This window comes from Sus scrofa, chromosome 16, assembly GCF_000003025.6.
Source record: "Sus scrofa isolate TJ Tabasco breed Duroc chromosome 16, Sscrofa11.1, whole genome shotgun sequence".
Lineage (NCBI taxonomy): Eukaryota > Metazoa > Chordata > Mammalia > Artiodactyla > Suidae > Sus > Sus scrofa.
In genome coordinates, this window is record NC_010458.4 from 52,055,916 (window position 1) to 52,076,740 (window position 20,825).

General features: G+C 46.7%; 1 protein-coding gene across 1 annotated transcript in view; it reads left to right on the forward strand.

Annotated features, from left to right (window-relative positions):
- STK10 (serine/threonine kinase 10) overlaps positions 1 to 20,825 on the forward strand; it is a 136,611-nt gene that overhangs the window by 52,148 nt on the left and 63,638 nt on the right. Inside the window, exons 3-4 of the mRNA XM_021077114.1 lie at positions 12,402 to 12,450; positions 20,485 to 20,634. Coding sequence (XP_020932773.1) covers positions 12,402 to 12,450; positions 20,485 to 20,634 — 199 coding nt within the window. The remainder of the gene's footprint in view (positions 1 to 12,401; positions 12,451 to 20,484; positions 20,635 to 20,825) is intronic.

Below are 20,825 nucleotides of genomic sequence, written 5' to 3' on the forward strand. Positions count from 1 at the left end.
TAGTAAGTTTTGAAATCAGTAAGAGTGAGACTTCCAATTTACTTCGAACAATTTCTTCCAAGTGTTGTTTTTCAAGATTATTTTGGTTATTTGGGATCCCTTGGTGTTCCATATGAATTTGAAAATAGATGATTTTTAATTTCTGCAAAAGATGCCATTGGGATTTGATAGGAATTGCATTGAATCTGTAGATTGCAATGGGTAGTATTGACATTTTTTTAAATGCAAAAACAATTGGTTTTATTATATTTGTGGATGGTTAGTATTGACGTCTTAACAATATTAAATCTTCCAATCCGTGAACACAGAATGTCTTTCCATTTATTTGTTCTTTTTTTTTTTTTTTTTTCCTGGCTGTGCCTGTGGCATGTGGAAATTCCTGAGCCAGGGATTGATCCTGAGCCACAGCAGTGAAAATGCTGAATCCTTAACCACTAGGCAACCAGGGAACTCCTATTTGTACCATCTTTAGTTTCTTTTTTTTTTTTTTTCCTTTTTTTTTTGGTTTTTACGGCTGCATCCATGACATATGGAGGTTCCCAGGCTTGGGATCACCACAGCCACAGCAACACAGGATCTGAGCCGAATCTGCTACCTACACCACAGCTCACAGCAACACCAGATCCTTACTGAGCCAGGGATCAAAGCTACATCCTCATGGATGCTAGTCACATTTGTTAACTGCTGAGCCACAATGGGAACTCACCATCTTTAATTTCTTTCAAATATGTTTTGTAGGTTTCAGTGGATAAAATTTTTTGCCTTCTTGGTTAATCTTATTCCCTTTACCTAGGTATTCTTAAAGTATTTTTTTCTTTTTGATGCTATTGTAAATGGAATTGTTTTCTCAATTTTCTTTATTGGATTGTTCACTTTTAGTATACAAAAACCCAACTGATTTTTGTGTGCTATTTATTTATTAATTTATTTATTAATTTATTTTGTCTTTTTAGGGCCCCATCCAAATCAGGATGGAGAGCTTTCAAACGGTATTTCTTTTTTTTTTTTTTTTTGTCTTTTTAGAGCTGCACCTGCAGTATATGGAGGTTCCCAGGCTAGGGGTCTAATCGGAGCTGTAGCCACCAGCCTACACCACAGCCACAGCAACGTGGGATCTGAGCCGTGTGTGCGACCTACACCACAGCTCATGGCAGTGCCAGATTCTTAACGAACTGAGCGAGGCCAGGGATCAAAACTGTATCCTCATGGATGCTAGTCAGATTCGTTTCCACTGAGCCATGATGGGAACTCCTGTGTGCTATTTTATATTCTGCAACTTTGCTGCATTAGTCCTCACAATTTGTGTGTGTGTGTGTGTGTGTGTGTATAATGTACTTTTTAGGGTTTTATACATAAAGGTCATGTCATCTGCAAATAGAGATAATTTTACTACTTCTTTTCAGTTTGCATGCCTTTTATTTCTTTTTCTTACCTAATTGTGCTGGCTAGTATTTCCAATGCTATGTTGACTAGAAGTGAGGAAAGTAGGCATCGTTGTCTTGCTCCTGATTTTAGAGAGAGAAGGACAAACTTTTAGTCTCTCACCATTGAGTTTGATGTTCACTGTAGGTTTTTCATATTTGACCTTTATTATGTTTAGGTGCTTTTCTTCTATTATTCTATCTTTGTTGAAGATTTTTCTCATGAAAAAAACTGTTGACTTTTGTCATGCTTTTTCTGTATTAGCTGAGATGACCATATGTTTTTTCCCCTTTATTTTGTTAATGCAGTGTGTTATATTGACTGATTTTCATATATTAAATCATCTTTGCTTCCAAAAATACATTTCACTTGGTCATGGTATATAATCCTTTTAATATGCTACTGAATTTGATTTGCCAGTACTTGCAGAGGATTCATCGGGGTTGTTGGTCTCTAGTTTTGTTTCCCTGTAATGACTTTTCTTTGGCTCCGGTATCAGGGTAATGCTGGTTTCATAGAATGAGTTAGGTAGTATTCAATTTTTCTGAAACTCTTCAATTTTTGGAAGAGTTTAGGGAGGATTGGTATTAATTCATCTTTAAATGTTTGGTAGATTTCATCAAGGAAGGCATTGGATCATGGGTTTTTCTTAGTTAAGAGATTTTTGATTACTGTCTATTCAGATGTTCTAATTTTATGGTTCAGTCTTGCTATGTTGTGTGTTTCTAGGAATTGTCCATTTCATCTAAGTTACTAAATCTATTGGCATGAAATTGTTTATAGTACTCTCTTATAATCCCTTCTGTTTTTATAAAATTGGTAGTAATGTCCTCTTTCCTTTCTGACTTTAGTAATAGATGTGTTGTCTCTCTTTTATTAGTCAGTCTAGGTAATAGACATAAGTTTTAAATTTTGTATTGAAGTATAATTGACAACATTGTATTAGTTGCAGGTGTACAGCATAATTGTTTGACATGTGTGTACATTGTGAAATGATCACAACAGTAAGTCTAGTTACCATTTGTCACTGTTTTCTTTTCGTGTTGGGAATTTTTATGATTTACTTTCTTAGCAACTTTCAAATTTGCATTATGATATTATTGACTATAGTCACTATTTTGGACATTACTACATCCTATGGCTTGTTTGCTTTAAAACTAGAAATCTGTACCTCTCCATCTTATTTACCCCTCCCAAATCTCCTTTCCTCTGGGAACCGCTAATCTGTTGCTAATCTGTTTTCTGTATCTCTGACTTTTGTTTCTTCATTTGTTTTGGTTTTGGGAAACCACATAGAAGTTAAAATCATATGGTAGCTTTATTTCTCTGTGTAACTTGTATCACTTAGCATAATACCCTCAGGGTCCATCCATGCTGTTACAAATGGCAAGATTTAATTCTTTTTTATGGCTGAGTAGTATTCCATTGTATACATATACCACACCTTCTTTATCCATTCATCCATTGATGGATACTTGGGTTATTTCCATATGTCGGCTGTCAACATAGTTATGCATATAACTTTACAAGTTATTGTCAACATAGTTATGCATATAACTTTACAAGTTACATTAAATAGAACATTATGGTATGACTCAGAAACGCCACTCCTAGATACATATCCAAGATAATTAACAACATATCCATTTCATAAAAGATCCCCCAAAGCCAAAGCAATCTTGAGAAAGAACAAAGTTGGAGGTATCACACTTCCTGATTTCAAACTATATTACAAAGCTATAGCAATCAAAACAGTTTGGAACTGGCATAAAAACAAACACACAATCAATGGAACAGAATAGAGAGCCCAGAAAGAAACCTAATGCATATGCAGCCAACTAATCTACAACAAAGGAGGCAAGGATATACAATGGGTAAAGGACAATCTCTTAAATACAGTCAACATAGTTATGCATATAACTTTACAAGTTACTGTTTCCTTTCCTTCAAGTAAATATCCACAGTTGGAATTGCTGGATCATCTGATAGTTCTATTTTTAATTTTTTGAGGAGACTCCATGCTGTTTTCCACAATGGCTGCAGCAGTTTGCATTCCCACCAACAGTGCATGAATGAAGGTTCACTTTTCTTCACATCCTCACCACCTTTGTTATTTCTTGTTCTTTTGTTCATAGCCATTCTGACAGGTATGACGTGATATCTCATTATGGTTTTGATTTGTGTTTCCCTAATTATTAGTGATGTTGCACATGTTTTCCTGTGCCAGTTGACCATCTGTATGTTTTCTTTGGAAAAATGTCTATTCAGAGCCTTTTCCCATTTGTTAATTGTATTGTTTGCTTTTTCATTATTGAGTCGTATGAGTTCTTTATATTAATTTTGAATATTAACCCCTTATTGGATATGATTTGCAAATATCTTCTCCCACTCAGTAGATTGCCTTTTTCTTTTGTTGATGATTTCTTTTGCTGTGCAGTTGCGTTTTAGTTTGATGTAGTCCCATATGTTTATTTTTGCTTTTGTTGCCATTGCCTTTGGAGTTAGGTAAAAAAAAGCATATATTGCTAAGACCAGCGTCAAGACCAATGCCTTCCTTTGTTTTAACCTAGGAGTTTTATGGTTTTTGGTCTTATATTTAATTCTGTAATCCATTTTGAGTTAATTTCCGTGTATGGTGTAAGATATGGGTTTCAGTTTCATTCTGTTGCATGTGGCTGTCCAGTTTTCCCAACACCATGTATTTAAGAGATTGTCCTTTACCCATTGTATATCCTTGCCTCCTTTGTTGTAGATTAGATGGCTGCATATGCATTAGGTTTCTTTCTGGGCTCTCTATTCTGTTCCATTGATTGTGTGTTTGTTTTTATGCCAGTTCCAAACTGTTTTGATTGCTATAGCTTTGTAATATAGTTTGAAATCAGGAAGTGTGATACCTCCAACTTTGTTCTTTCTCAAGATTGCTTTGGCTTTGGGGGATCTTTTATGAAATGGATATGTTGTTAATTATCTTGGATATGTATCTAGGAGTGGCGTTTCTGAGTCATACCATAATGTTCTATTTAATGTTTTATGGAACTGTCGGACTCTTTTCCAAAGTGCCTGCATCACATTACATTCCTCCTGTCAGTGCGTGAGGGTTCCAGTTTGTCCGTATTCTTGTCATCACTTATTGTTGTCCATCTTTTTGACTCCAGGCATTCTAGCAGGCATGCAGTGGTTCTCATTGTGGTTTTGATTTACATTTGCCTAATGTCCAATGATAGTGAACATCTTTTCATGTGCTTATTGGCCATTTCTGTGTCTTTTTTGGAGAAACATTTATTAAAATCTACCTATTTTTAAGTTGGTTATTTGTCCCTTTATCGTTTTATTCTAAGAATTCTCTATATACTCTGCATACTAGTCTCTTATCAAATATATGATAGGTAAACATGTTTCCCATTCTGTGGGTTGTCTTTTCACTTTTTTGGATAGTATCCATTGATACTGAAAAGCTTCTCATGTGGAAGAAGCCCAGCGTATCTGTTTTCTTTTATTGCTTGTGTTTTTGGTGTCATTTTGTTCACCCGAACATTACTCTTCCCCTTGATACACACACACTCACAGGCCCTCAAAGCTTTTTTTTTTATTTTAGATGGGAGGATATATAAATAATTATATTTATGGTTATACCTCTTCTAAAAAATTCTCAGTGAAATACTCCATCTGTTTCAATCTGACCATCATTGACCATGCAAATCCCTAAAACCTCTTTGTCAATCAATACCCAGGGCTTCTCAAACCGTTGCTTGGTAAGGCTTACCAGGATGATCTTTATGGATGCTAGTCGGATTCCCTTCCACTGAGCCATGACGGGAACTCCACCAGGATGATCATGTACCCTGCCCAAGCCCCTAGCTCCTTGGTCAGGGGCAAGAAGTAAAAGGAACACTGATGATGAAATTCAGGTTAATTAAGGAATATGAAAGAGGTGGTAATTCTGCCACTTTGCCCCCAAGATTTCTCTCCCATCATCTTACATTATGTTTTTGTGGAAGAGAGATGTGACCCCAGGGTCCAGGCCTCTCGCTCTTTGGCAAATTCCTGTAGAGCAGTGGTTCTCAAAAGTCTGGTCAAGGGACTAGCAGTAACATCCATAGGGTGTTTGTTAGAAATACAGATTCTGGGGAGTTCCTGTCGTGGCCCAGTGGATGACGAACCAACTAGGATCCATGAGGATGCAGATTCAGTTGCTGGTCTTGCTCAGTGGGCTAAAGATCTGGTGTTGCCATGAGCTGTGGTGTAGGTTGTAGATGTGGCTCGGATCCCGCGTTGAGGTGGCTGTGGCGTAGGCAGGCAGCTATACCTCTGATTCGACCCCCTAGCCTGGGAACTTCTGTATGCCGCAAATACGGCCCTAAAAAAGGAAAAAAAGAAAAAAGAAAAAAGAAATACAGATTCTTGGATCCTCCCCAGACCTACTGAATCAGTAGGGGTGGGGCCTGATGGTCTGTGTTTTATGAAGTCTCCAGGTGATTCCCACGCACACTCAAGTTTGAGAACCTCTAGGGTAGAGTTTTTAGCTGGTACTACCCAGAGATTCCTGGGAAAATCTTATTTATCCAATGAGATGGCATTCTCGTCCTTCTCCCTCACTGCCTTATTGCAGCCTTATTGGCTCTTGCCAAATGTGACATCAGATACTTTTGGTAACAAAGTAACAGAAAATCTTAGACTAATCTGAGAATTTGATTGGCTTGCATATTCTATTTGAAAAGTCCAGAGGGAGGTCAGGTTTTTTTTTGGGGGGGGGGTTCAAGCAGGGCTTTGTGCTCCTCTTCACATCAGCTTTGTCTTGACACTGGCTTCCCTCATGGTTGCAAGGTGGCTGCCTGCAACCATCAGGACCCCATGCTTCCTCATTGGCTTCAGAGGGAGACATTGTGGTGTCTCACACCATTAGGCAGAACTCACCAGCCTTGCTGGTGAAACAGCCCTCAGGGCAAGAGGCACAGAATTTTTCTGCTTGGTTTAGGTGTCCTTTCCCTACTGGAGTTCACCCAGCTCTCATGGCTGTTTCACAAAGGGGAAGGAAAAATTGCTGGGTGTGCATGGGCAGGCAGCCGTGATGCATGCCCAGACACCAGGACCAATAAAACATCATTTTTGCAGTTTGCTCCAAATCCATTGTTCCTCTGCCTTTTCAGCCTTAGAGATACCCCTTCGGGGGGATCTTCTAAAGCAGAAACGTGGCTATGACAACCCTCGTTAAAACGCTTTGGTGCCTCTCCCCTCCTGCACATGCGCAGAGCTCTCATTAAGTTCATACTTTGAGATGTTCGAATTCTAGTTCCGGTTGACCTTTCGGGCTCACGCTTCCCATCCTTTTGAACCCTGTGGAATACTCCGCTGTTCCCCTGGTTCACACTTTTCTGTGCTGTCCTGACTCTGTGCTTGCTGTGTTTTGCCTGGAAAGTTCTTGTCCTCTTTCACTTGGCACATTCATCTTTCAAAAGCCAGCCCAGATGTCTCCTCCTCTGGGAAGCCCTCCAGGATAGCTCCCAGCTGGGTCAACCACTGTGGCCACAGGCTTCTGGGTAACGCAGTCACAATGTGCCTCATCATTTACTTCTGCATCTGCCTCCGACTCTGGTCTTAGAGCAGGGACCTGTCTCAATCAGCTTGGGTCCCCAGATCCCAGGTTAGTTATAGACTGGGAGCTCAGATAGTGTTCGTTGATTGAATACTTCTTTTGTGGCCCCCACCCTGCCTAGCCATGTGGGCTGACTGGTAGACCCTCAGTTGCTAGTTGCTGATGGGTTAAACTGATCACAAACGTCCTTTCACCAGATCCTGAGAAAACCTGGGCCACAGGCTGTTTGCTGCCCTCTCGAGGGAGCTGGGTGGACGAGTTGGTCCTTGATGTTGGGAGCTGTTGGATCTGGGTCTTAGTGAAGGTTCAGAGGCCATCAGCTTTGCACCCAGGAGCCCTGGATCCTGAGGAGCCTTCTTTCATCACAGGATGCCCTGGGCACGGTCCTGCTGGGCTTTCACTGTGGACAGGCACAGATACCCCACCCGTTCAAAGAACAGATGCATCTGTTGCCATGGTGATTTTAGGGCAGTGCTTTCCATTAAAAAAAAAGAAAGATTACTTCTAATATAAACTTTTTTTTTTTTTTGGTCTTTTTAGGGCCACACCCATAACGTATAGAGGTTCCCAGGCTAGGGGTCTAATCGGAGCTGTTGCTGCTGGCCTACACCACAGCCACAGCAACACAGGATCCGAGCCTTGTCTGTGACCTACACCACAGCTCACAGCAACACTGGATCCTTAACCCACTGAGCGAGGCCAGGGATCGAACCCGCATCTTCACAGGGACAATATTGTGTCCTTAACCCGCAGAGCCACAATAGGAACTCCTAAAACATTTCTTTTGAAGTTAACTTTAAAAAATTTTTTATTGGAGTGTGGTTGACTTACAAAATTGTATTAGTTTCAGGAATTCCTGTTGTGGCTCAGCTATTAATGAATCCAGCTAGGATCCATGAGGATTCGGGTTCAATCCCTGGCCTTGCTCAGTGGGTTAAGGATCTGGCATTGCCATGAGCCGTGGTGTAGGTCGCAGATGCGGCTCGGACTTGATGTTGTTGTGGCTGTGGTGTAGCCTGGCAGCTGTAGCTCTGATTCAACCCCCTAGCCTGGGAACCTCCATATGCTGCAAGTGCAGGCCTGAAAAGCAAAAAAAAAAAAAAAAAATTGTGTTAGTTTCAGGTGTACAGACAACGTGAGTCAGTTATATACATACCTATTCTTGTTCAGATTGTTTCCCCATATAGCTTATCACAAAGTATTGAGTAGATTCCCCTGTGCTATACAGTAGACCCTTGTCACCTATCTATTTTATATATAGTAGTATATACATGTTAATCTCAACCTCCTAAGGGATTTTTTTTTTTTTTGCATCACATAAAAGGCACCAAGATGTGAAACTTTTTAAACCAAAACCACACACAAAAAAGCCACTTTCAAAAAAAGAAAGGAGAAGAAAAACCCAACTATATTTTGCAACATGTGCGAGGACAGTTGGTCAGTATTACAAAAAGTTGGTTAATGGCGCATGACTCGGACACATGCTCTGATCGACTCTAAGGACTGGGTGTGGGGCAGTGACCCTTAAAGACACTTCGTCAGCGTTCATATGCAAATTGTGAAATATTATAGGTTTACTCCTGGCTGAGAATTAAAAGTCAGTACATTTATTTACGGGAATAAGACCAAAGCGAAGCTCAGAGCTTCCCAGCAGCCAAGGCAAAAAAGTGAAAAATATGGGAAGTGCAGGGGATTCCGGAGCTCTTGAATTGCGGGAGGAAGCAAACCAGATTAGCAGAATGCTCTAGCTTTCCGAGTGCCCGCCTGGGAGAGGAAAGGTCATGGGGACCTTGTGTAAGGGCGATGGGTCAAGGGGCGGTTTGACTGGAAGATGCAGGAACTGCCTGGGTTTGGCCACTTCTCATACTGACTTGATACCAGCAGCGGGTGTGTGGATGAACTGCGGTTCTGGGAAGGCATATTTTTGGTAGAAAGCCTAAATAATGTGGTCTAAGTGGGATGCTTCCCAGCAATTTCCATTGCTAGAGAGTCAACAAGTGAACATTAGTTGGTGTGACTTTTGCGTTGGGCATGTCACTGACTGTCTTGATGACATCGGAGGGAGAGAGGATTAGTGTCATTTTACAGATGAGGAAATCGAGGCTTGGGGACATGAAGTGGCTTACCTAGGGTCACAAAGGTGATTCAGTGGCACAATCTGGACTCGAACCTGTGCCTACCACTCCTTCCTCTTCAGCTGTCCCTGTTAGAGAGGGCAAGTGGCCGAGCTGTCCTGTGTCCACTGTATGTGAGGCTCGGGCCTCTTGCTTTATCAGTGTCATCTCATCCAGTCCTTAACAGTAGTTCTGAGGGGTCCATAGTGTTACCCCGTTCTGCAGAGGGATAGGTCATTGCCAAGGCCGCACAGAAGAGTGGTGGGTGGAGACTCGGAGCATGAGCAGGGGTTTCCAGCCTGGGGTTGGGGGTGAGACTTCAGGGTGAGCAAGAATCGCATACAAACATTTGTTCATATTTGCATTTTTCTGGGTGAGAAGAGAGCAGATGGCTTTCATGGGGCCTCAAAAAAAAAAAGAAAAAAAAAGGAAAAACCCAAAAAAGCCCACACCACCAAAATAAACAGAGCCTGAACCTCTAGAGTCAGGATGGAGTGACAGCAACAGCTCATACTGACGGAGCCTCACCTGGATGCCTGTGTCCTGGCAAGGCCGGGATGACTGTCACTCCTATGCGGTTTGGCCGTGGATCCCACCATCCCACAGGCTGCTGACTAGTAAGTGGCCGTGTGTGGTAACGAAGTTTTGCTTCTTTTCTGCTATCACCCCTGTGGCTGGGCTTTTTCTGTCAATTCATAGGATTAGCGGTTCTCTTTTGTGGAGCTGAGTTATTTTTATTTTTTTTTAGGGCTGCACCTGAGGCATATGGAGGTTCCCCACACTAGGGCTTGCATCGGAGCTGCAGCCCCCCCACCCCCCCACCCCGTGCCCCAGCAACTCAGAGCTGCCTCTGTGAGCTACACCACAGCTCATGGCAATGCCAGATCCCTAACCCACTGAGCGAGGCCAGGGATCGAACCTGTGTCCTCGCTGAGCCATGGCGGGCACTCCCTGAGAATTATTAAAAGACAGAATGATACACTAAGCTTCAAGATGTCGATGCTTGTGTCCGGGTCACCTTGACCCCTGGGAACAAGCGTGTTTGGTTGGTGGTTGCTTAAATGAACAAACGAATGAGTGAGGGGGTGATCGGAAGAAAGAGGTACCGCTTCCTCGTATTCTGGATTGCAGGACATTAATCCATGTCTGGTGACTTGTATTTTTGGACGACGGTCACCATAGTGGGTAGTGGTAGAGAGTAGTCTGGTCCAGGCAGGGCCAGATTGACCTCAGGAGCATCAGAGGCCATGTCCTTCTCCCCAGCAGGTGACGTGTGAGCAGCGGGGGCAGCCCCCTGCATTGACCCCTCCCGTGGCATGTAGCCTTGCATGGTGTGTGGCAGGCCTGTCTGCTGCCCTGGACCGTCTTGCCACCCCTGGTACCCAGAATCTCTGGTGTCCCTGGCCCAGCTTCAAGCCCCCTACTTGACCTGCTGTGGTTTCTTGCCTCCAGAGGTGGCTTATCCCCCTAAATATAGCTCAGAGGTGGGACCTAGGTAAGAGCCACAGTATCACCAAACCCATCTTACAGATGACAGAGTGGAAGTGACTTGCCCAAGGTCATGTAGTGAGCCATAGGCTTGGGATTTGGTCCAGCCCGCATCTTCATACTCACATCGCGAGGAAGCCTCTGGAAGGTGCAGCCACAAGTTTGGAGGCCTCATCAAAACACGGAGGCCACACCTCTCTCCTCTGGCTGGAGAGCTGGCTCTGGCCCAGCTGGGTCATGGCTGAGGTCTTTTCTACCTACAGTGATGGGCCGCCTCGACTGCCCCACAGCCACGGTGTCCGCCTCTGCTGAGCTTGGGTGGAGGGACTTTACGGCACGCAGGGGCCAGGAGCCAGGAGGTGGAGGAGGTGCGGGGAGTGCCTGGAAGCTGGTGTCACTTCCCGCTTCCCCACCCACCCCTGTCCATACAGTAAGAAAACAGAGAGGTGTTCCCGTCACGGCTCAGCAGAAGCGAATCTGACTGGCATCCATGAGGATGTGGGTTTGATCCCTGGCCTCGCTCAGTGGATTAAGGATCCTGCATTGCTGTGAGCTGGGGTGTGGGTCACAGATGTGACTCAGATTTGGCATGGCTGGGACTGTGGCATAGGCCAGTGGCTACAGCACCGATTCAACCCCTAGCCTGGGGCTCTCCATATGCCACAGGTGTGGCCCTAAAAAAAAAAAAGTAGAGTGAGAGAGAGAAAACATCTCAAAATGAGGGGAGCCACAGTGGGCCAGAAGGAGTGAAGATGGGAGTGACCCGGGGGTGGGGTGGGGGTGGGGCTGTGTCAATGTCCGTGGCACTTTTTACTCTAATTGGCCTTTTCCATCCGCCACACTGGGCTGGGAGCCCCTTGAGGGTCTGGATCTGGTGGTTCTCCTAGGGCCCGCTGCCTCCTGGGTGTGTGTTGAATGAATGAATGAATGAATGCCCTGGGGTTAGGAAACCTGCTCTCCAGTCCAGGAGCCGCTAGACAACCACGTGGGCTTGGTCCATTGCAGCCCCTCTGTGGGCTTCGGTTCTCCACCTGAGCTGGTGGTCAAGGCTTGATGTGTGGGCCAGGGCACCAGGCTCCGGAAGATGCAAGGAGGCCAGAGACAGGTGCTGGGATCCCGTGAGGACTTGGTCGACTTGTTTTGCTGGTGGGAGACTCCTGACTGTGGATCGTGGGAGGCCGGGGGACTGGCTGGGGGTGGGGGTGGGGGTGAGGGGCAGGCAGGGCGGGCCAGACAGCAAGAGGAGGGGGCAAGCCTGGCTGAAAAGGCGGGTTTCCATGGCACCTTGGTTTTTCTTTTCTTTTTTTGGGCTTTTTGCCTTTTCTAGGGCTGCTCCCACAGCATATGGAGGTTCCCAGGCTAGGGGTCCAATCGGAGCTGTAGCCTCTGGCCTATGCCAGAGCCACGGCAACGCGGGATCTGAACCGCGTCTGCAACCTACACCACAGCCCATGGCAACGCTGGATCCTTAACCCACTGAGCAAGGGCAGGGATTGAACCCGAAACCTCATGGTTCCTACTTGGATTTGTTAACCACTGCACCACGACAGGAACTCTGGCAACTTGGTTTTTCTTTTTCTGAAAGATGAAGTCCTCAAGCAATGCCTGGGTGGCAAGAGCCTCCTGTGAGAACTGGGGTCTGATTGGAGGGGCCGGGGGTGCGGATTGGACAGACCCGTGGCCGGAGGAAGAGGGGGCCGGGAGCAGGGGCACTGGCTGCTGGCAGACCTCCCTGGGGACTGTGCCCTCCTGCTGATTGTCACTTGGCCTTGTTTTCTCTGCAGATCATGATCGAGTTCTGTCCCGGGGGAGCTGTGGACGCCATCATGCTGGGTGAGTCTTCCTTGATCCCGGGCAGCGGGGCCGGGCTTGGCTCAGCCTAGGCCTGGAGTCCATCACCCCCTCCCCACCCGCCCCCCCGTAATTCCTGTGGCCCGTTTTGAGTGCCTCCCGACTCTGTCCCCTCTTGGGATCAGGGGTTGGGTTGCTGGAGAGGCTGCAGGACACTCGGAAGGACAACACCTCTTGTTTAAAAAGCCCTGTGTCCTTGAGCGGCTCCCTGATTCCCTCAAGCCCTCTTGGCCTAAGACAGCTGTGCTGCCCCTTTGCCGGACCCCACAGCACTCTCAGGAGGTGAAAATGAGATACCCAGGGGAGGGTCTTTGAAAAGTGGGGGTCACCACTTGTTTTCTAAGGGCTCAGTGGGGAAGTTGCCAGGTCTTGATGTCCCAGGCAAGCTTGAGTTACAACAGCAAATTCAAATATATGTATTTATGTATTTATTTTATGGCCACACCCTCAGCATCTGGAAGGTCCCAGGCCAGGGATTGAATCCGAGTCATAGCTGCGCCCTGTGCCACAGCTGTGACAACACTGGATCGCTTCACGCACTGCACTGGGCCAGGGCTGGAACCCACGTCTCTGTAGCTACTCAAGCTGCTGCAGTCAGATTCTTAACCTACCGTGCCACAGTGGGAACTCCCCCCAGATCTATTAGGAGTCACCATATTTTGTGAATGGTTACCATGTGCCAGATGTTGTGGCAGCTGCGTTCAGGTATATCATCCTCATGTATAAAGACAAAAAGAGCTTCTCTGTTTTATGACCAGACCGATGCTTAGAGAGGTTAAGGAGCTCGCCCAGAGTCACACAGCAGAGCTGAGATATGACCCCAGGTCTGGGGGACGCTGTCCCTCATGGCCACTTGCCCTGCATCATGCCCTGCTTTTGCCAGCCTGGTGGGCAGTGAGTGAGATGAGGCTGAGGTCTGCGGCCTGGAAGGCTGAGTGACATGTCCAGGACTCGGGGGCAGCTCAGGAGAGGAGAGGAGCTCGGTGTGATGCAGCGTGTTCTTACTGTGAAGAAGGTATTTCCCCCTGAGTTTATCTCAGGAATGTCCCAACTTACACGGCAGCCCTCTCCTGTCCTGAGCTGTAGAAATGCTGGCCTTCCTTGCAGAGGAAGTGCCAAGGTGGGCAAATGTCAGTAGGGACCAGGATATGAGCATTTGTGACATGGCCCTTGGGTACCTTTTCTCAGCAGAGATTGCCTTTGAAGATTTTCATTGTTCTGGGTAGAATATGACCAAAAAAAAGGTCATTTTGTCTGACTTGAGATGCACTAGGTAAGGACCATTCAGTCCAGTTTGGGGTGGGGGAGAGTTCCTGTTGTGGCTTAGCGGGTTACAGTCCCGACTAGTATCCATGAGGATGTGGGTTTGATCCCTGGCCTCAGTGGGTTAAGGATCTGGCATTGCCATGAGCTGTGGTATAGGTTGCAGACACGGCTTGAATCCTTTGTTGCTATGGCTGTGGCTTAGACTGGCAGCGGCAGCTCCAAACTTCTATGTTACAGGTGCAGCCCTAAGAAACACCACCGCCAACAAAAACCAGTTTAGGGGGAAAAAAGTGGGGGGGATATAGAGGGCTAATTTATTTGCACAAATATCTGAAAAGTTTAAGGGTGGCTGGCTTCAGGCACAGCATGATCTAGGAGTTTTTTTAAAACGTCATAAGACCTTGGTTTCCTTTTCCAACTCTTGGCTCTACTTTCCTCTGTGTTGGCCCCATTCTCGCGCTGAGTTTTTTGTTCTTGGCAACAAGATGGCTTTGGGAGCTGCAGCCGTCACATCTGAATGCCACGTAGCAGGGCAGAAGAAGGGAAGCTGGGACGGCTCCACAAAACCACATCCCACTGCCACTCTTCTATGGACACGACACAGAAGCCTCACGTGACACCCCCATTTTCATCACTGGTTAAGACATAGTGACCCAGAGCTATACTGAAGCCTGGGAAATGTGGTCATCTAGCTGATTGGCCATTTGTTCAGATATTTAAAAAGAAGGCTAGCAGCCTCTCCCTCTCTTGGTCCGCCGCTTAGCTGGATGAGGCCTGGAAGAGGATGTCAGAGGGGAAAGAGGCATTGATGAAGCCCCTGTCCTTGACTTCATTGGCAGCGGGGGTGTGACCCCGGCGTGGCTCAGCCCGCAGGCCACCCCACTCTGGGCTCTCCCCATCTCGGTTCTCCCGGTGGAACTGCCTCTACACCCCGAAGCGGCTTGCTCCTTTTTGGTGGCAGCTGTTAAAGAAAAAGTGCCATCCGCAGTCTAGAAATCCAGGCAGGAGATGAGAAGCTGGGGTGGGGAGCGCTGACACAGAGAGAGCCAGGTCTGGCTGCAGTCTGTGGCCAGGACTTGACTCTGCCATGGACCCTGCCTGCTTAGAGGGCCCTTCTGCCCGAGGTTGTCTCCCATCCATTGCCTTGCAGAGTTGAGTAGGGCGATGAGCCTGAGCTTGGGGTCCAGGGTTCCTCAGGTCTGCACACGTTCTGTGGCTTGGTAGCCGCGGGGTGCAGGGCTGGCCCTTTGATGACACGGGGAGAACATGCGTTCAGCATGTCGCCATATGGCTGTTTTAGTTTGTTCACACCCAGTGTTCGTTCTGATCCTGTTGGCCAGGCCTTGCTGGCTGTTAAACATTTTGGCTCTCAGCCTTCCTGCAGAACAGAAGGATGAGGGGCGGGTGGGATGCGGTTTCAAAGGGGATTTAGATTCATCTGCAGTGTTGTGACTTTTTTTATTAAGAAGAAAATATTCGAATTCCTGTTGTGGCTCAGCAGTAACTAACCTGACACTAGTCTGTCAGGATGCGGGTTTGATCCTTGGCCTCACTGGGTGGGTTAAGGATCCCATGTTGCTGTGACTGTGGTGTAGGCTGGCAGCTGCAGCCCTGAATTGACCCCTAGCCAGGGAACTTCTATATGCTATGGGTGTGGCCCTAAAAAGACAAAAAAAAAGAAGAAAGTATTCATGTATTGCTGTGCAATCAAAAATTCATTTTAAAAATTTATCATACTGTATGATTCCAATTATATGACTTTCTAAAAAATGAAACTATAGGGATAGGGAGACAGGAATTAAATTATGATTGCTTCAGGGCTGGAGTGGGAGTGAAAGCAGCACAGGAAGGGATAGAAATATGTATTCTATATCTAAATTGTGGTGCTGTTTGTGTGACTGCATACAGTGCCAAAATTCATACAACTGTGCATCCAAAAAAGGTGAATATACTGTATGTAAATTATATCTCAATAAACTGGACTTTAGAAAAGTGTCATATGGGAGTTCCTGTTGTGGCTCAGCGGGTTAAGGACGTCTCTGTGAGGATGCAGGTTTGATCCCTGGCCTTGCTCAGTGGGTTAAGGATCCAGCATTGCCCAGGAATGTCCATATGCCGCATGTGCAGCTGCAAAAAGAAAAAAGAAAATGTGTTATATCTACCTCCCTCAATGAATTATTGTAAAGACTAAGTGAACTAAAGCGCCCAAATCCTTAGCCCTGTGCCCTGTGCATCGTAAAGGCTCAGAAATAGTGATGTTGAGGAGTTTGGAGTTCCCGTCGTGGTGCAGCAGAAACGAATCTGACTAGGAACCATGAGGTTGCGGGTTTGATCCCTGGCCTCGCTCAGTGGGTTAAGGATCCGGCATTGCCATGAGCTGTGGTGTAGGTGGCGGACGCTGCTCGGATCTGGCGTTGCTGTGGCTGTGGTGTAGGCTGGCAGCTGTAGCTCCTATTCCACCCCTAGCCTGGGAACCTCCATATGCCATGAGTGTGGCCCTAAAAAAAAAAAAATAGTGATGTCAAAATCATCATCACATTCCTTTGCTTCTCCCTGTTTCATTTATGTAAGTAAATCAGACATGAGCCAGATATATTTTTGGCATTTAAAAAAGTTGCTGCACATAATACATCATCTCAAGACCAGCATAACAGGAATTACCTTTTTTTAAATAATGATTTTTATTTTTTCCATTATAGCTGGTTCACAGTGTTCTGTCGATTTTCTACTGTACAGCAAGGTGACCCAGTCACACATACATGTATACACTCTTTTTTCTCACATTATCATGCTCCATCATAAGTGACTAGACATAGTTCCCAGTGCTACACAGCAGGATCTCATTGCTTATCCACTCCAAAAGCAATAGTTTGCATTTATTAACCCCAAATTCCCAACCCATCACACTCCCTCCCCCTTGGCAACCACAAGTCTGTTCTCCACGTCCATGATTTTTTTTTCTGTGGAAAGGTTCATTTGTGCCCTATATTAGATTCCAGATATAAATGATAGCATATGGTATTTGTCTTTCTATTTCTGACTTACTTCCCTTAGTATGAGAAGGGAAGTTCCATCCATGCTGCTGCAAATGGCATTATTTTGTTCTTTTTTATGGCTGAGTAGTAGTCCATTGTGTATACATACCACATCTTCCTACTCCAATCACCTGTCAACGGACATTTGGGTTGTTTCCATGTCTTGGCTATTGTGAATAGTGCTGCAATGAACATGTGGGTGCATGTGTCTTTTTCAAGGAAAGTTTTGTCCACTTTGCCCAAGACATATGGTGGTTTTATGAAGAGTTTTCTCAGGTAGCTTCATACTGTTGTCCATAGTGGTTGTACCAAATTACGTTCCCACCAGCAGTGCAGGAGGGTTCCCTTTTTCCACACCCCCTCCAGCATTTGTTATTTGTGGACTTCTTAAAGATGGCCATTCTGACTGGTGTGAGGTGGTATCTCGTGGTAGTTTTGATTTGCATTTCTCTTATAATCAGTGATGTTGAGCATTTTTTCATATGCTTGTTGGCCATCTGTATATCTTCCTTGGAGAAAAGTCTATTCAGGTCTTTTGCCCATTTGTCCATTGGGTGATTGGCTTTTTTTGCTGTTGAGCTGTATAAGTTGTTTGTATATTTTAGAGGTTAAACCCTTGTCAGTTGCACTGTTTGAAACTATTTGCTCCCATTCTCTGAGTTGTCTTTTTTTCTTTTTTTTTTTTTTTAATGGTTTCCTTTGCTGTGCAAAAGGTTGTCAGTTTGATTAGGTCCCATTTGGTTTATTTTTGCTTTTATTTTTGTTGCCTTGGGAGACTGACCTGAGAAAACATTGGTAAGGTTGATGTCTGAGAATGTTTTGCCTATGTTCTCTTGCAGAAGTTTGATGGTGTCTTGTCTTACATTTAAGTCTTTAAGCCATTTGGAGTTTATTTTAGTGCATGGTGTGAGGGCGTGTTCCAGTTTCATTGCTTTGCATGCAGCTGTCCAGTTTTTCCAGCAACACTTGCTGAAAAGACTGACTTTTTCCCATCTTATATTCTTGCCTCCTTTGTTGAAGATTAATTGACTGTAGGTGTCTGGGTTTATTTCTGGGTTCTCTATGCTGTTCCATTGGTCTGTCTGTCTGTTTTGGTACCCGTACCACACTGTTTTGATGACTGTGGCTTTATAATATTGCCTGAAGTCTGGGAGAGTTATGCCTCCCACTTGGTTTTTGTTCCTCAGGATTGCTTTGGCACTTCTGGGTCTTTTGTGGTTCCATATAAATTTTTGGATTGTTTGTTCTAGTTCTGTGAAAAATGTCCTGGGTGATTTGATAGGGCTTGCACTGAATCTATAGATTGCTTTGGGTAGTATGGCCATTTTTACAATATTAATTTTTCCAGCCCCAGAGCAGGGACTGTCCTAGGAATCACCCTTTATTGCCTGTACTCCCTGCTGAGATGTGATTGTGCTTTATTGCTGGAACCATGTCTACGTCTGTCACCATCATCCCATTTTACAGACCGGGAAATGGAGATGCAGGGAGATAGAGTGACTTGGCAGAAACCACACAGCCAGTAAGAGGCAGCGCCTGATTTAGGTGCAGTCTCTGTGGCCCCGAAGTCCCTGTAGGCTCTGAGCCTATCCCCCAGTGAGGGAGACATGGGGGTTGAGGATGAGGCTGCAGGGAGGGGGATCAGTCGTGGATCCAGAGAGAGGGACCCCTGGAGTTCCCGGTTGTGGCTCAGTGGGTAACAAATCTGACTAGGAACCATGGAGTTGTGGGTTCGATCCCTGGCCTCGCTCAGTGGGTTAAGGAACCAGCATTGCTGTGAGCTGCGATGTAGGTCGCAGACGCGGCTTGGATCCCGAGTTGCTGTGGCTGTGGTGTAGGCTGGTGGGTACAGCTCCGATTAGACCCCCAGCCTGGGAACTTCCATATGCCGAGGGTGTGGCCCAAAAAGGACAAAAAAACAAAAGCAGAAACAAAAAAACAAACAAACGAAAAAACAAGAGAGAGGGACCTCTGGTCCGGGAGCCCTGCTCTGGGGCCAGGCTTCCCGGGACAGTGCAATGGCACCTCTACCCTGGCTGGCATGTTTGTCTTTACTAAGTGGGGGGATCTGACCTTGTGGATTTCCCCAGGTGCCACAGGGGCACTGAGAATGCTGCTCCAGCCAGCAGGAGGCTGTGGGGCAGCGCCAGCCTGGGAGCCTGCAGCAGGAGGTTCCCAGCAGGTAGGGCTAGGGGTCACCTCAGAACAGGGGGCTTGGGCGGCAGCAAGAACTAAATAATCACCATGGTCGGCAGGGCAGTGAGCATGGGACGTTGTCCTGGACTCTTCTCACGCCCTTCCTTCCACCACACCTGCTCAGTCCCATGCAATTTTGTTCCCGCCTCCTAACTCCAGTTAGGAATCCTGCTTCTTTGAAGCCGTGGCCACCTTCTAGCCCCCCTGGACCACTGCGTGGCCCCCAGCTGAGCCCCCTGCCTGCTCTTATTCCCCTGCAAGATCTGCACTGGGAGGAATTTTTTTTCTTTTTCTTTTATGGCCATGCCTACCAAAGTTCCTGGGCCAGGGATCAAACCCATGCCACAGTAGCAACCCAAGCCGTCACAGTGACAATGCTGGATCCTTAACCCGCTGAGGTACAAAAGAACTCCCAGGAGGGATTTTTTAAATGCAAGACCCAGATGGTGGAGTTCCCGTCGTGGCGCAGTGGTTAACAAATCCGACTAGGAAACATGAGGTTGTGGGTTCGGTCCCTGCCCTTGCTCAGTGGTTAAGGATCTGGTGTTGCTGTGAGCTGTGGTGTAGGTTGCAGACACAGCTTGGATCTGGTGTTGCTGTGGCTCTGGCGTAGGCCGGTGGCTACAGCTCTGATTAGACCCCTAGCCTGGGAACCTCCATATGCTGCGGGAGCAGCCCTAGAAAAAGGCAAAAAGACCCAGGTGGTATCTCTGCTCAGCTCAGAGCCTCTCCCTGACCCACCCATTGTATTTCAAGGAAAATGCAGCCTCCGCAGCCCCTGCCGACCTCTGACCCCCACATGTTCAAACAGCGTTCTTTGCACATGCTGTTCCCCTGTGTGCAATGCTCTTCTTTGCCCTCCTCACCTCCGTCCATCCCTGTTACGTCTCTGGCACCACCACCAACAGCCAGTTGACATTTCTTCAACACCAGGCTTTGGCTTTGGCTGGTTCCTTGACCTGGAATATGCCCTGGCCCCACCTTTTCTTCTCAAACACCTGCTCTTCCTTTGAGACACAGCTTGAGCCTCCTGATTCCGGGGTGGAGGGGGCTGCTGCCCATCCTGCCCTCCCACACACCCTGACCCCTCCCTGTCCCACGCCCTGCTCGCCACCTCCCTGCCCCACTCTGTGTCCCCGCACCCGGCTCAGAGCCCCACACTCAGTGCCTGCTGACAGAATGGGCCTCTGCCCCTCAGAAGGGTCATGTTTGCCAACCTGGGCTCTGAAGCCAGGCTGTCTGGTTTGAATCTCAAATCCGTGACACCCTACTGTGTGACCTTGGACAGATGACTTGACCTCTCTGAGCCTCAGTTTCCTCACCTGCGAAATGGGGTCATAGTTGTGCCTGCTTTTACGGGTACCATGAGAATGAAGCGGGTAACGTGTGAAGTGCTTGGAAGTGAACTTGGTCCAGTCGATGCTCGGTGATGTTGGCGGCTTGTGTATTTCTTGCACCTGACGTTGAGTTGCCTGCGGTGAGAGCTTGCTGAAATGATGGGTTCTCCTCTCTTCTCCAGAGCTGGACAGAGGCCTCACCGAGCCCCAGATTCAGGTGGTTTGTCGCCAGATGCTGGAAGCCCTCATGTTCCTGCACAGCAAGAAGATCATCCACCGCGATCTGAAAGCTGGCAACGTGCTGATGACTCTGGAGGGAGACATCAGGCTGGGTAAGGGGCGTCTGCGGGCGAGGTGGAAGGTGCAGCTCTCCCGGGGTGTCAGCCTGGCCTCTGCGGGCAGGAGGGAGCTGGTGGGGGCTCCACACTCCCACGGCCACTGGGATGTCGAGGTCCTCCCCAATCTTCCAGCTTCGGGGCCACAGTTCCCACTGTGATTCCATCTAACCCACGGTTCTCAACTG